Source organism: Maniola hyperantus, chromosome 11 (genome assembly GCF_902806685.2).
Source record: "Maniola hyperantus chromosome 11, iAphHyp1.2, whole genome shotgun sequence".
NCBI classification, from domain to species: Eukaryota; Metazoa; Arthropoda; class Insecta; order Lepidoptera; family Nymphalidae; genus Maniola; species Maniola hyperantus.
The window spans coordinates 8,728,693-8,745,430 of record NC_048546.1 but is presented as its reverse complement, the minus strand read 5'-3'; the positions used below and the strand labels follow the sequence as shown (position 1 = coordinate 8,745,430).

Sequence of the window (16,738 nt, the reverse complement as noted above, 5' to 3'; positions counted from 1 at the left end):
CGATATTTTCCTTCACCATTAAAACAAGTGATATATTGTAATTACTTAAAATGCACATAACTCCGAAGAGTTAGAGGTGCGTGCCCAGGATGGAACCCCCAACCTCCAATTAGGAGGCAAACGTCCTAACCACTAGGCTATCACAGCTTCACAGCACACACATAATAGAAGCATATTATCTATCACTAGGCTATCACCATTTTTAGTAGTAACACCTCAGAATAAATACCTGTAGAAGTAGCCTTATTGTATCTCTTACTGTCAGAGCGAGATAGCTAAATGCATTTAAGCTCTTATTAGCCACTTTTTTTGTTTGTCAAGATGTATTTTGTATGTAAGATCTTGACAAACACTGTGAAGTGGGATTATGTTGACTCAACTATTTTAAAGAAATAATTGAATTGTTTTGAAAATTCAATTCAATTTTTCTTTTTGAAGTTATTGTGCAATACACTAGGCTGCAATAGCCGAAGCGAACGTAAAATAGAAGGAATAAAATTTCACAAGTAAGTAGGAGCGAGCGAGAGGGACTATCTGTGGGTAAAACATTTGGTTGGTTGGTTACCTAAATCAGCAACATAGGGCCCTTTCCTGTATGTGACTACTCTGCCGCCAACCCTGTCTCTGCCTTCCAGTATAACAACCTCACAACCAAAAGAGAGCAGTTGCCTTGCCGCTGCCAGCCCTGATACTCCTGAAAACCAAAAAAAAATTAAGATTTCTGTACACGCAAAGTATTCATGTTCAAAAAAGTAATAAACTCTGACTGCAGTTTGCACTGCATCTTTTACAGCCTGCACATTTAAGTGCATGAAATCCACCATTCCTTTTTTTAAAGAATTGTATGTACCCAGTGACACTAGGACACTAGTGACAGAGGGAAGAAAGCTATGTCACTAGAAGAATGTTAAATATGAATGTGGAAGGAAAAAGGAGGAGAGGACGACCAAAGAAAAGGTGGATGGATAGCGCGAAAGAGGATTTGTGTGTAAAAGTGGATAATATGACACATGACAGAAGTGAGTGGAAGAAGAAGACATGTTGTGCCGACCCCACGTAGCATGGGATAAGGTAAGGAAGATGTACCCAGTGACACTTGCGCCATCAAAACGAATCTAATGACGAATCATATTTTATAAAAACCGGTTGAGCTGTTGAGTAGCTACGACACGACACGGACATAGGAACGGACATACATACACGTCAAATAACAACCCTCCTTATTAGCTTCGCCGCAGTCAGGTAATAATAGGACCAACAAATTTTATTGATAATTTTCCTTTAAAACGTGACTATTATTATTTCTTTCCTGAGAATTAATTTGAATCCAAAGATCAGAAATCACTTTACAATGATACAGTACCGAAAACAATAAATAATCAGAAATACTAACCTGCACCAATAATAATGACTTTAGGCCTCTGTTTTCCTTTAGCTGGGTTGGGTATAGGAGTAATTCTCTCATATATGCCATAGTTGATAAAACCATGTCTTTCTAGAAAAGCGTGAATCCTCATCACTAAAGCAGGGTCACCATTGTATGGGGGCTGTAAAGATGAAATATTATAAATGTACATAATTACTTTATTTCAGTATTGTTTTATTAAAACTAGATGATAACAGTGACTTCACCGGCGTGGATTTCGGTTTTTACAAAAATCCCATGACAATTTCCATGAAAAAAGTAGTATATACCCATGTCCAGGATGCTAGCTATCTCTGTACCAAATAGATGATAACTGCAATTGGTCCACGTGAATTTAGATTTTTTTAAATCCCAAGTGAACTCTTTGATTTTTCAGGTTAAAAAGGCTGTCTATGTTCCATCACCCACATGAAGAAACTTTGTGGAAATCAATTTAATGGATGGGCTGTGAAAAGCTAGCAGGCAGACAGACACATCTTACTCACTTCCACTTTCACATTTATAATATAGTAAAGTATGGATGATAAAATTCTATAAATATTTGTACATATTTTCTGAAAAACATTCCAACCCACATTCAAGTCAATATTGAGATATTGAGAATTTGAGATGTTATGGACAAACTGATTACTACGATATTTCTTTTGTGAGGCGAGATGTAATTTTCCTGTAATTGGCCATCTGGTAAATCAGTTGGTACATATAGCAATTTGGACTTTTTTAAATTTATAGACATACACTTAGCTGCAATATAACCTGCAGGCAAATGATGAAGCGTAGCTTAAGACATGCTTGTCTATTGGAAGATGCCTATTCACTCTTGACTTCACTGTTGTAACTATCTATGTTACAAGTGAAAACTTGGACTTAGTTGTGGGTTATTACCTACATGCTCTATTCTCTTACCTCCATTTTCTGTAATGCTGCTTCATGAATAAGTTGTTTTTTCGGATCTTCAAACCAAAGTTTCAAGATTCGGTTTCTTATTTGCACAAATGCATGGCTGGAGGCACCTTGGAGGTCAGAGAAACATTCCGCTTCTAGTGAAGACATTTTATCAAACGGCAGTCTGGACTGAAATGCAGCTCCTTCCAAACTGTAAAGTAATAAAACAAATGTGGAAGCTGTCTGATAATGTTCAAAAAGACAATAATTTTAAATTTCTTTTCTATAAAATATAATATATTGTATATAATTGTATATTAAGTCATCAAGGACCTGTATAGCCCCAAAGAAGAAGAAAAGAAGAAAAAATATTAAGTCATGGTAACTTTAATACAATGAACCAAAAACTTAATTTGCTATAATCCACTGAACCAGGTCGAATCTGTATGGTGCAACATGCAGCATGCAACATGCACCACCTGCCCTCCCACTGCTAAACATGTAGTACAATCAACGCTCAGTTGCTCAACGCTTGTTCTCAATAGGTGGCAACTTGTGCAACCTATTGAGAACAAGAGTCACATTGCAACGCATGCTAAACGTTTATTTCATAATTTATAAAATCTAAAGATGATCATGTTATGTATGAAGTGCATGTTACCAATATTCACCGTGAGTTAATATAGACAAGCACAAAGTAGAAGTTTAAACGCTAAAAAAGCATAAAGTAATTCTTATTGTACCTATTTAGCATTTCTTTATAGTTAATTTCTTCAATATCTTCACTTTTACTTTCTTCAATGATTATAGGTTTATCTTCCTTTTTGGAGTCGGTAGTTCGACTGGACGAAGACTCCCGACGACCAGCCACTAAAGTGGGGCTAGGAGTAATCTTGCTCTTCTCAGACTGGTCAGATTCCGAATCATCTTGTTTTAATTTTTCTTCTAATTCGCGGCTTTCAACCTTAGATCAATAAACATAACCTTAAAATCAAAACAACTTAATAGTTTACTAACAAGTAATTCGTTTATTAAAAATCATACCTTAGTTCGCTTTCGACGACTCATTATTACTTTATAATAAAAAATTAAAGCTTTAATTAATTTAGTTTAATAATAAAAAAGTGACAAACACAAAAACAAAAACACCAAATAACCATAGACAATAGAGAGTACTCGGTAGTCTGTGACCTTTACTATAATATAGTAGTCTGTGGCCTGTGCTATGCATGCAATAGACTCTTTTTAAACTGGTTTTACGGCTCTGGGTGTAATATACAGCACCAGCTCTCTAGTAATATAGTAGATAATCTATGGCACCAGCAATGAATACTGACCATTTTCATATTACTACCCACAACTGGTGTATTTCAACGATCTTCAAACTGGTTTGCAAATTTGATAATTCGTAACTATATATTATTTCATTATCAGTCTTGCTTTCTAAATGTTGTCCTACTATCTCTTTTCATTGTTTAAATGGTTTCAAAGAGAGGAGTAGCCAGGTTTTGGAAAGCCATGCAAACATCTGAAAAAGTAATAACATAAAATGCATTAGTCTATACTTACTTATTGTACTTAATTAGTTGATAGCTGATACCTATAATATAAAAATAACTTAGTCAATAAGTTCAAAACAATGTTGTAAGTACACTTAATTACAAAACAAAAAAATTACAGAATTAGTAGTTAATAATCCATAGCAATATGATAAATGCAAAAGTGTGTCAACCTGTCTGTATGCTAGCTTTTTACAGTAAATTTGTGTAACCGTTTATGATGAAAGTTAGTACAGAGATAACTTGCATCCAGGTAAGGACATAGGCTTCTTTTGTCACGGAAAACTCAAACAGTTCCCATGGGATTCCCAAAAACCCTAAATCCACGTAGACAAAGTGGTGGTCATCATCTGTTTGGTACAGAGATAGCTTGCATCAGACGGTTGTAACTTGTAGGCCACATTTATCCCGGAAAATTGGACTTCTCACGGGATTTCTAAAATAGTTTTTTCGAGTGGACGAAATCGCAGGAACTATATACCTAGTATCATGATAAAATACCTAATGTGCTAATGGTGCCTTAATGGTGAATAGAGTTTGACTCATTGAAGTAATTTTGAGTTAGATTACGAGTAAGCTGATTTTATACTTACCGAATTAGTCACATCCAGACACACATCGAGATCTCCGTGGCATTTTTCTGCACAAATATATTCACAGAAAAATCATTTCACAAAGCAAAAACAAGTCCGTAATCCGTAGCCGTGGTCAATCGTTCAGGCATGAATCGAGTCACTAAATCAATCCTTAGAATATAGTTATCGAGGTGGTGAAAGGAAATACAGACTACAGAGTCCTGTTATTAAAGCAGGGTCAGATAAATTTAACAGAAATATAAATATTTACTACAGCACACGAAAACATGAAAACTTGGTTATAATTTATTAATGTCATTAAAATTACACCAATGTGCCCGCCATCTATTGACGTCTTTTGTAAACTGTTCTCTATTTGTTTAGCCGTGCTCGCGCTTAGATGGCACCACAAGCGATTTTCAATTTGCGATTTTTTAATGTTCTAGAGTTGCACCCCTATGATACTGACCCTCAGAATAAGCTACAAGCATTAAGCTCTTATTAGAAAAAACGTGACAAAATGATTATGTTTTGTCCTTATCACCGTGGCCACTTTTTTTTGTTTGCCAAAATGTATTTGTACGTGAGTATTTTGGCAAACAACGTGAAGTGTAAAAGGAATGACATTTCACAAGTAAAAAAATCTTCTTGAGCGAGAGGGACTGAGGGGGCCACGCTAGTTGCAAATCTGGATATATATGTGCACTGACCAGTGACCACAAACTATAGACAATACAGAGCAAAATACAGAGTACCTACAACTGACGACAAGGGCTCAGAGGCTCAGACTAAGAATCAAGGAGACTTGGCATTAAAATAATAATACCTTGTTAGAGCAAGCTAGGTGTATACAAAAGCTCTGAAGAGTGATAGAGACATAAACATAGTTTTTGTCTTTTTCATAGTTTAGCTTTTTTTTTGTTGGACACGTTGTAGTTTGTGCCCAACAAACCTCTGTGATAGTAATTTATTGCGAATATTACGAGTTCTTTGGTATTTAGTTTTCTGTTATAAAATTAGTAACTATTAAAGATGTGTAGAAACCATTTATGGTGCATTGCTATGTAAAAGTTGTAGCGAACGCAAATCATGAAACCTTTCATACGTAAGTATTATTTCTTTTGTTGTTTGGTCCCTTTCGGGTATACGCCTCTGACAAGTCTCCTTGATTCTTAGTCTGAGGACAAGGGACAAGGCTCCTTAATGACATTGACAGGGGGGCGTAGTTGTAGAAAAAGGTTGCCAGCATTATAAAATCGTCCCGATTTTACAGAATATCTTGAAAATGACAATGTCGAAAATTGAGTAAATTTTGTCTAATTTTAACTGAATGAGTAAAGCCATCCCTGTTTCCAGATCGAGAAAGTAATGTATCTGCAACTTATAACTATATTTAACACTATGCAAATATAGTTCAATATGAAAGGTTGCAAAGTTCATGGCCTATCAATGGTTTCTCGTGTGGAAACAGCACCGGCTTTCCCAATTTCTCATTTAGTTAAAATTAAATGATAAGTTTTACTTGCTACGAGTGTTTGCTGGTTCGTGTTTCCATTAGGTAACTAGTTTGTTGTAGTTTGTACCTAGGTACTTGCACAGATTAAGTTAAAAATCAAACTAATAAAATCATAATAAAATATGTTTTGTTGGTCAAGGCTCTTTATTGAATAAGAAAAAAATATTTTTACAGCTCAGTCAATATGTTCGCCTTTTTTCATAAACTTCACACAAATAGGTAGGTAGTTAGTTACCTAATTACTTAAATAATTATAAATTCTTTCTAAATTGGTTTTGAAGAAGTTCGTCATCTGCGTAACCAGCTATTTCTTGAGGAATTATTGAATTTTCTTCAATAATGCCACACGGCCGACACATACATTCTAATGGTGCTTTTGTGGATACCTGCAAAAACAGAAAAAAATTAATGAGTCCTTACCTTACCTTACTAAAATATTCAATAAAACGAATTCTACTGTCTATGAAAGATATTAAATTTTCAGGTCCTTTCTATGAGATTTTAGTTTTACATAATATATTTTTTCACTAACTAAAATCCTATGTTATAAAACCTACTATACGGGGGTAAAAACTTAGTAGTTAGTTAGGTAGGTACCTTTTGTTTTATTTAAGAATGTAGCCGATCTTTGGGTTGTTTGTAAACTGAAAATTTCATCTATGGATGTACCTAGACTTACCTCATACTTTCATCTAAATTAGGCGTTAATGGAATATAATCATCATCGTCATCGTCATTCGTCATTGTCATCCTGTGAGAATTCACTGTTGGGAATAGACCTTCCTTAATGAGCGCTGCCACACCTAGTCCTAAACCTTTCTCATCCAGCCATTTCAACTTTCTTATTATTAGGAAAAATTATAGGCACTTAAGTAAGTAGTTACCTACCTTTCGAAATCTCTTTTCTTCACTTTTGGCCTTGGGACAAAAGAGAACCACAGTAGCTTCGCGCTCTCCTGATTCCTGGCAACAGTTGCATGAACGTTCCATTTGCCAAATTTTACTTCCAGAGACCTGAAACAAAAAACTTTTTTAAAGTACCTACTACTAAATAACTACCTACCTATAACGATATAAAAATAAAAAGATTCTGTAGTAAAACAAAGAAACCGTACAGTTTCGTAACTCTTTATCTATACCTTATTGGTGCCTTTCTAGGATAAACACTGCTTGGTGCCTCTATGAAGTGCACTCAACTATATGACTGTAAAGACGTGTAGTATAGATAAGTTTCAAAATTCATGTACCCTATCCACAATACACCAGCAGTAGCACAAGTGACATTTATTTGTCCAGATTTGATGCATCGACTGCGCCAATTATAATTACTTATTATTATAGGAGGTGATTGTTATGGGTAGTGGGGCCATACTCTGTGTCTGGTAACTTAGGTACTTAGGTAGGTACTTTAATATTTACAAAATAACTAAGCTTTAACTGGACCTACCTACTTAATATAGAGTAGTAGACGGGACAAAGATGTATGTGAATCATCACATACATCTTAGATTCGGGTCGATGATAGGTATTATTCGATATTCCAGGGGGAATTCGGAACCTGGGAATAGATGAATCCATAATACATAGCATATTATACTTAATGGACATATCTGTTTGATTTACCTGTACATAACTGCTGCACTTTCCGATACAAGCATAGGATGGGATCGGCTTAGGTACACAGCCTGGATGCTGCAGAACGTGTATCACTGGGGTCATCTGGCATTCTTGCCCTATAAACAATATTGGGTTTCATTACATGTTTGATTTTGTAATGTAGGGTGTTTACATTTTAAACAAGAACTGATTTTAATATCTGAGTTTCCTTTGTGATTAACAAAAAATTTAAACAAGTATAAAAAGTTTTAATGCGTATGAGAATAGCATTATCTACCTGGTGGCAGCTGTATTTCTTGCCCATTAACAGGATTATCCTGAACATGGCATGCGGAGAGGTACACCAAACCCATACATAGAAAATTTAAACTGAACATTTTAAAAAACCTTCTGGTGTCCGGACAAGAGATGCAAGTTGTGTGAAGCATTTGTTGGAAAAGCTCCGTTTATAAAGGATTGAAATACTTTTTCATATATAAATAATATTATAACTAGTTTAATGTGTTACATTGAAATCATTTTAGCAAACGTAGGTCTCCTGATGAAATACAAGGAGTTCAAGCAGTGCCGACACGACGCACTTAATGGATTTTGCATCGGTCATTTTCAGTTAACTGGTTTTCGGTCGTTTTAGAATGCAATTATTACTTTGGCATGCTCTTCCAAATTTTCCCATTTCAATAAGTTCAAAAAATAAAATCCGAGTCATGACTGTTCTTATAAACTGCATCAAAGGCGGACAGGTAGGTAGTAGGTACCTACGTCCTACATATCTGCCATACCTACTTAATACCTACTTTTTATAAATATGAAAGTGTACCTATCTGTCTATCTATATGTTATCTTTTAGTGGCTGGCGCATCCGTTCAACCGATTTTGACTTTTGGTACAGAGATCGCTTGCATCCCGGGAAGGGATATTTTTTTCCGGGAAAATCAAGAATTTGCGCGAGTTTTTTTTAAAACTTAAATCCCATTAAAACAGCAAGTACAAAAATCCAAGTTTGTGCTCTCAGCCCAGTTCTTCTACCGCAAATATTGTTGGGATAAGTAAGTATAGCGTAAAACTACACGAGTAGGTACCTATAGATATACGACTATCTAAAACCAAGTCAGTTAATTTATTTTGTCCTACCTATGGGAACATTCATCCAACATAAATCATCATTACCTAATTAGGTAGGTAGGTACTTAGTATACTAACAACATTTTATAATGACCAAATTTATTTATTTCACTAGCGAATGCCCGCGGTTTTCAAAAGTCGTAGGAACTCTTTGATTTTCCGCGATAAAAGAATCCTGTGTCACTCTCCAGTTTTGAACTAAATTATCCATGCTAAAAAACAAGCTGAAGTGGCAGTGGGCAGGTCATGCCTGTCGTAGAGGCGATGGCCGACGGTTGGAGCCGGAAAGTCCTTGAGCGGAGACCGCGTATAAGCAAGCGTAGTGTAGTAGGGGCGTCCCACCCTCCAGCACGATGGACCGACGATATAAAGAGGCTGAAGCGGCTGGATGAGGAAGGTTGAGGATCGGGGGGCACTCTTTTGGGAAGGCCTATATCCAACAGTGGACGTCCACTGCAGGCTGGATGATGATGATGATGCAAAAAAAATCACGGCGATCCGTTGCACCCGTCTCACCTCCCTATCCGCCTTTTCCACTCCCTCGCTGGCGAATAAGTTTAGAATAGAATAGAATAGAATTTTCGAAGGAGTGCGTGGGATTTTCGTGAACGGAGTTCAATCATGATTGTAGACTGTAGTCGTGGTTTTGTACAATGGTAAATGGTAAAAACTCATAGCTTGGGAGTGCAGCCCCCCAATTGTGTAAGAATAACCATTTCATGGCTATCGCAATCGTCAAGAAATTCTGCCATTTGATTGGTTGATTCGCTGTTTACATTTTTTCACAGCCAATCAAAGGGCAGAATTCTTGACGATTGCGATAGCCATGAAATGGTTATTCTTACACAATTGGGGGGCAGATCCAGTATTGAAGATTGCAGCATCAGTATTGAAGAGTTGGAACTTGGAGTCCAATAATGGTAATTATCTACTTTTGGCATCTACAATATATTATTTCACAATCAACAGTGGCTTGAGGAGTGCAATACGCTGCATCATCAGAGCTAAAGAGTTAAGACAATATGGAGTTGACTCACGAAGTCGTTGATTGGTACCTACCTAAGCCAGAGATAATTTATTCTAAGCGTACCTTTAATATCAATTCAGCATTAACGATTCCTAAATCAGCAGATTCAAATCCACAGTGTGTTGTGTACAAAGTGCAGTAGTTACCCATCATCATCATGATGATGGTTGAGAAGTTGGGACTTGGTGTAGGTATAATCATGTATAGTACACGACGGGTTGAGATGGCAATCGGGGTGGGGATGCCCGCATACTCGCACAACCCCCGCGCTAACCCGATGCGGGATAAGCGCGTGTGACCTGGGGGTGTGCGTGGCGTCCCCCCACCTCATACCCTGAATGCGATCTCGACTTGTCGCGTACTATGCCTAGTCGTTGCTTGGTAGTATACCTACCTATTAATTCTAATTTTGACCTACTTATTACAACTCATTTTAACTTTCATCCCCTCTCCTAAGGAAATCATGCTGAATTTCGGGATGAAAAGTATCCTATGTCCTTCCTCGTAGTAAGTATGAACTCAAATCATACCAAGTTTCATTGGAATTCATTCAGTAGTTTTGGTGTGATGTGCGGTCGTGATACAGACAGACAAAAATAGAAAAACTGGCTAAGTGTGAGTCAGACTCACGCTCCGAGGGTTCCGTACTCGAGTATTTTGCACGATAAATCAAGAACAGTAACTATTATATATGCATAAAATAAATAAAAATCTGTTTTAGAATGTGCAGGTAAAGCCCTTTCATTTCATGTGATAGCCCACTTGTCCTAGTTATCTTACTTTGAAAATAAAAAATAATTATTATTTTTTTGTGATGTAACCACAAATTCACGGTTATCGGATTTATTCATTTACTTGTGCTATAAGACCTCCTTATCTACCAAACATGATTCTAGATCAACGGCAAAGTACCCTATAGGTTTTCTTGACAGACACGACGGACAGACGGACAACGAAGTGATCCTATAATGGTTCCTTTTTTCCTTTTGGTGTACAGAACCCTAAAAATTACAGTTTTGGGTTCAGAGTCGATTACAGGGTGCCCTCGAAAAAAAATATCAAAATATCTTCAATGTACAGAATTGAACTTGTTATAAGTCTTGCAAATTGCTATTGCGCTGGAACCATGTCTCATTAACATCGAAATGACGTCATTTGACATATATTTAAGTAAAAATATACCATCAGCTCGAAACTTCAGTCTGACTTCTCTAAAATGGCGGCCATGCGCATTAGCAATTTGCGGGACTTATACAGTTTTATTATAAGTATAATATAGATAAGTGAATGAAGTCGGAAGATTACTCCCAAGAAATATATTTTGATTAGCAATCAATCTAAGGATTTTTTTAAAATTTATAAACTAGCGCTAGTTTGGCTGAACTCAAACTTGAGTGGTGATGATGCTGCGCTGCAGAAGATGGAGTACGCTTACCTAGAAAACACCTATTCTTTATTTTCTCATAACTTCACCTACCTATCTATTGTTAGCTTACTATTCATAGGTGATTAGGTAGGTATATTTAGTAAAAAACAAATAAAATATCCGATGGTTCATTTTCAAAATTTTATTTAATTTTCCGCTTAATTTTATAAAAAATTCTAAAAACCTTGACCAATAACATTTATTTAACAGTATTAAATATGTATCTCTATATTTACAATACTAGCTGATCCCCGCGGCTTCGCCCGCGTAGATTTAGGTTTTTAAAGATCCCGTATAGCCTATGTCACTCAGGAATAATGTAGCTTTCTACTGGTGAAAGAATTTTTAAAATCGGTTCAGTAGTTCTAAAGATTACCCCCTACAAACAAACTTAACGACATTACCTCTTTATATAATATAGCTGATCCCCGCGGCTTCGCCCGCGTAGATTTAGGTTTTTAAAGATCCCGTATAGCCTATGTCACTCAGGAATAATGTAGCTTTCTACTGGTGAAAGAATTTTTAAAATCGGTTCATTAGTTCTAAAGATTACCCCCTACAAACAAACTTAACGACATTACCTCTCTATATAATATTTTATAGTTTAGGCAGCGTACGCAAAATAAGTAACTTTTCTGGTTGATTTTTTACACCTTGTGTCCGAAAAACCCAAATATCTTACGGAACCCTATTTTTTTCCAAAATAAAATATAGCCTATGTTACTCGTGGATAATGTAGCTTTCGAATGGTGAAAGAATTTTTAAAATCGGTCCAGTAGTTTTTGAGCCTATTCAGTACAAACAAACAAACAAACAAACAAACAAACAAACAAACAAACAAACAAAGTTTTCCTCTTTATAATATTAGTGTAGATAATATTAGTGTAGATTACAATGCTCAACAAACTAGGATATTTATTACGTATGTCATTTGGGTGTACATCGTCATCATTACTGTGGACTATGTTACTATCGGCTGTAATCTCCGCATTTATAGCATCGGCATTCGGCAGGTTCCCTTAAACGGATCTCCATAACAGCTCGGTCTTCGTCTTCAAGTCTTAAACCATCGGAATCATAGCAGTGGAATAACGTGACCAGACGCTCTCTCAAATAATTTTCTTTGCAGCAAAAACATTCCTGTAGAAGAAAAAAGGGATTAACTAAGTAACTCGTAAGTAACTTGTAATGAAAAAATAATTGAAGGCAGAAATTTTTCATCAGTGCCAAGTTAACTACTAGCAGGTCACCATAGTTAATCAGAATTTTAGTGTTAAGAATTTAGTAGGTAAGTACGTATGTGCTCTTATATAGGTACTGAATTTAGCTGCCGTACCGTAAGCAGGTCGTTGTTGTGAATGAAGTCAACTCTTATTTTGATAAGCAATCAATCTAAGGATTTTTTATATTACTTATTTATAAACTAGCGCTTGGTTGAACTCAAACTTGAGTGGTGATGATGCTGCGCTGCAGAAGATGGAGTACGCTTACCTAGAAAACACCTATTCTTTATTTTCTCATAACTTCACCTACCTATCTATTGTTAGCTCACTATTCATAGGTGATTAGGTAGGTATATTTAGTAAAAAACAAATAAAATATCCGATGGTTCATTTTCAAAATTTTATTTAATTTTCCGCTTAATTTTATAAAAAATTCTAAAAACCTTGACCAATAACATTTATTTAACAGTATTAAATATGTATCTCTATATTTACAATATTACAATGCTCAACAAACTAGGATATTTATTACGTATGTCATTTGGGTGTACATCGTCATCATTACTGTGGACTATGTTACTATCGGCTGTAATCTCCGCATTTATAGCATCGGCATTCGGCAGGTTCCCTTAAACGGATCTCCATAACAGCTCGGTCTTCGTCTTCAAGTCTTAAACCATCGGAATCATAGCAGTGGAATAACGTGACCAGACGCTCTCTCAAATAATTTTCTTTGCAGCAAAAACATTCCTGTAGAAGAAAAAAGGGATTAACTAAGTAACTCGTAAGTAACTTGTAATGAAAAAATAATTGAAGGCAGAAATTTTTCATCAGTGCCAAGTTAACTACTAGCAGGTCACCATAGTTAATCAGAATTTTAGTGTTAAGAATTTAGTAGGTACGTATGTGCTCTTATATAGGTACTGAATTTAGCTGCCGTACCGTAAGCAGGTCGTTGTTGTGAATGAAGTCAACTCTTATTTTGATAAGCAATCAATCTAAGGATTTTTTATATTACTTATTTATAAACTAGCGCTTGGTTGAACTCAAACTTGCGGGCAAGTGGTGATACTGCCTAAGATGGAACACGCTTACCTAGAAGACACCTATGACCTATCCACTCTTTATTTGAATACTAGATGATGCCCGCGACTTCGTCCGCGTGGATTTAGGTTTTTAAAAATCCTGTGGGAACTTTTCAATTTTCCGGGATAAAAAGTAGCCATGTCCTAAGCTATCTCTGAATTTTCCAAATCGGCCCAGGCGTCCTCGAGTAATCGGGGAACATACACATAAAATGTAAATAATAAAAATAAAAATATGATTCCGACGAATTGAGAACCTCCTCCTTTTTGAAGTCGGTTAAAAGGATTGGCTTTTCTCTGCCATGTAGCCCCTGCTACAGACTTAATGTCATCTGCCCATCTGAGATGTTGCCGTCCCCTTTTACGTTTACCATCCCTTGGGTACCAATCTGTTATATCATCGGTCCACTTTGGTGTTTTGCTTCTTACCATGTGACCGGCCCATCTCCATTTTTGTTCTCTTATTTTCCTTTTTACATCATAAATTTTTGTTTTGGCTCTAATGGTGACTAGTCTCTGCCTATCACTCCTCCTAGTATGCAAAATACTTCTTTCTATTCCGTGTTGGCATGTTTCCAGTTTTTCCATGTTTCTTTTTGTCAGAGCCCACGTTTGGCATCCGTAGATCATGCACGGCAAGATACAAGTATTGTGTAATTTGCTCTTGGCTGCCATTGGTATATCTCTGTTTTTCATTATGTCCCAGCCCCTGTAGCAGGGGCTACATGGCAGAGAAAAGCCAGAGATAGAACAATTTGGAAGGGAATGGAGGAGGCCTATGTCAGAAGACACTGAGGCGTTAAAACGGCTACCGAAGACGCAACTTGCTATTTATATACTTACTAGATTAATAATATGTAATTGTTTAAAATAACAAATTGTAAATTGTGAACCCTCAGAATAATAAAGGCTTATTTATTTATTTATTTATTTATTAAAAGGATTGGACTCGTGATATTATAATGTTGTAAGTTGTAACCTACCTTCAGAAAGCCCGTCGGTGTAACGACCGATGGTTGAATCTGACTGTTGCATATTCCTTCACATTTGTTAACAGTTACTTCTCCGCTACACGATCTTACTAAGCTTCCCATATCATCATATTCCTCTGAAAGAGAAATAATTATATTTAGGTATTTATAAATAATGAAAGCCTATACCTATTAATTCTTTTAAAAGAGTCAATAATATAAAATCGCGAACAGACTGTCGATACTTTGCCCTTGCCGACATGCATTAGGAATTTGCGCTGTTTATCAATCGTTGATGTTAGTTGTAACTTGTAATTAACCAAAACTTTAACAGGAGTTATATTACCTACTTTACTAAGTTTGTTCGTTTATATAGTCATCACAGTTTACTTATAAGGAATCCGATGTAAGTTTATAAAAGTTCTATCATTAAGTATATTATAAATACTATCTGTCCCGGATTAAGTATATTAATAACTAGAAACTTTCAAAGAAATTTAATGTATTAATTTTATACCTTTAGTTACATGAATTTCGGTTGGATAAGTTTCACAATTTTCATCAGAATGACATCCAATTGCAGCTAGTGATAATATGAATAGAAAACATAAACTGTTGGTAAATAACGTCATTTTTTATAATTAACTATTTCGTTCCCTAATTCTATGTAACTACGATACAGTGCTAATAAGACTGCGATATGTGATCACATTCCTCCCTTTTATATCAAACGTTGACTAAGTAGGTACCTAAGTATAGGGTTCCATATTATACTTATAATTGTGATAATAACGCCGTTCGTGTAAATCAGCGGGAGAGCTGGGATTAAGTAAGATGCCTTGTTTTACTAAGACTAATAGGCATAAGTTAATAGAAAGACTGTTCTTTTAAAGAAAAGTTTTGACATCTACAGCAAGATCAAATCGCTCAAGTCAAGCTATAAAATCTTGTATAAAATGGTCTCACTTTTAAAAAATAATAATCAATATTTTTTGCCGTACTTACCATATTTTATAATCAAAATATGTAGGTATAGATAAGTACTTAAAACTAAAACATACAAGACTTTCATAATATTAAATACATTATGGCTAATATGAAGCGGACAGTAGGTAAGCCGGGAGGGGGGCGGGACAAACGTTATCAAGGGCAAATATCATGAACCACCTAACAGAGTCCTAAACCTATTTTTGCTAAACCGTTAACAATTTATAGGTAACTTTATGATAGCGTAACCATGTCAATAATTCCAGCAAGAAACGTAGAGTATTGGTTTTGCAGATTAGCTTGACTGATCGAGTGGTCGTAAAAACTTTTAATAATTTAACATATCTATTACATTATTATAGGGTCTACGCCTCTCTCACGCCTCTACGGTCTACCTTATAGTTTATATTGGGCCGCAATTACACCTGTAACTCTTACTGACGTAAGTACCTAGTAGAGCCGTGATAGCCTAGTGGTTAGGACGTCCGCCTCCTATTCGGGAGGTCGGGGGTTCAATCCTAGGCACGCACCTTTAACTTTTCGGAGTTGTGTGCGTTTTAAGAAATTAAATATCACTCGCTTTAATGGTGAAGGAAAACATCGTGCGGGAATCCGCATGCCTGAGAGTTTTACATAATGCTATCAAAGGCGTGTGAAGTCTGCCAATCCGCAATTGGCCAGCATAGTGGACTAACTATGACCAAAACCTTCTCATACTGAGAGGAGACCCGTGCTCTGTAGTGAGCCGGCAATGGGATGATTATGAAGATGATGATGATGAAGTACCTTATGTAATTAATTGACAACTGTTGGCAGCAAATTTACTAAGATAAATGTAAGTACCTACAAAGAGTATTTACATTACTAAATTGCCTGATTGTCGCAAGCTACTACAAAAACTTACTGGTGTATCCGCTGCCATTGTAGTAATTGAAGCGAATACCTACCTACCTAATCGCATTCCTACTTCGACTTACAAATTAGAGGCTAGAACCAGAAGTTAATCCAGTGGTGACGTGTCCGATCTCTGGCTCTCGCTCAGCAGTGATAGAGCTCTAAGGAAAGAAGAGACTGGAAAAGGGCGGCAAATTCAAAAAATATCAGTCTGCGTGGAATTAGGTTTTCAAAAATCCCATGGGAACTCTTTTATTTTCCAGGATAAAAAGTAGCCTATGTCACTTTATCTATACCCATGCAAAAAATCACGTCAATCCGTTGCACCGTTGCGACGTGATTGAAGGACAGACCAACAAACCAATAAACCAACAAACAAACACACTTTCGCATTTATTATAAGGGCACTGATTATTTTTATT

General features: G+C 36.2%; 3 protein-coding genes across 4 annotated transcripts in view; all 3 read right to left on the bottom strand.

Moving 5' to 3' along the window:
• Positions 1-3,494, bottom strand: part of Su(var)3-3 (lysine-specific histone demethylase Su(var)3-3) — a 388,627-nt gene extending 385,133 nt beyond the window's left edge. Inside the window, exons 1-5 of the mRNA XM_034973182.2 lie at positions 3,356-3,494; positions 3,055-3,275; positions 2,333-2,522; positions 1,394-1,547; positions 566-694 (exon numbers count right to left, since the gene is read on the bottom strand). Coding sequence (XP_034829073.1) covers positions 566-694; positions 1,394-1,547; positions 2,333-2,522; positions 3,055-3,275; positions 3,356-3,379 — 718 coding nt within the window. The 5' untranslated portion in view covers positions 3,380-3,494. The remainder of the gene's footprint in view (positions 1-565; positions 695-1,393; positions 1,548-2,332; positions 2,523-3,054; positions 3,276-3,355) is intronic.
• Positions 1-16,738, bottom strand: part of LOC117986288 (beta-secretase 1-like) — a 121,593-nt gene that overhangs the window by 3,879 nt on the left and 100,976 nt on the right. The gene's annotated exons all lie outside the window — the stretch shown is intronic.
• Positions 6,143-15,112, bottom strand: LOC117986357 (bursicon-like). Of its 2 annotated transcripts, XM_069501784.1 has the most exons (6): positions 14,953-15,112; positions 14,448-14,572; positions 12,967-13,129; positions 7,585-7,688; positions 6,850-6,975; positions 6,143-6,347 (listed from the first exon to the last, which is right to left on the bottom strand). In XM_069501784.1, the coding sequence occupies exons 1-6, from the start codon at positions 15,065-15,067 to the stop codon at positions 6,213-6,215; spliced, it is 768 nt and encodes a 255-aa protein (XP_069357885.1). In that variant the 5' UTR covers positions 15,068-15,112; the 3' UTR covers positions 6,143-6,212. The 2 variants fall into 2 exon arrangements, with proteins under 2 accessions (XP_069357885.1, XP_034829087.1); XM_034973196.2 differs by lacking the exons at positions 12,967-13,129; positions 14,448-14,572; positions 14,953-15,112 and adding an exon at positions 7,856-7,980 and having other exon boundaries at positions 7,585-7,694.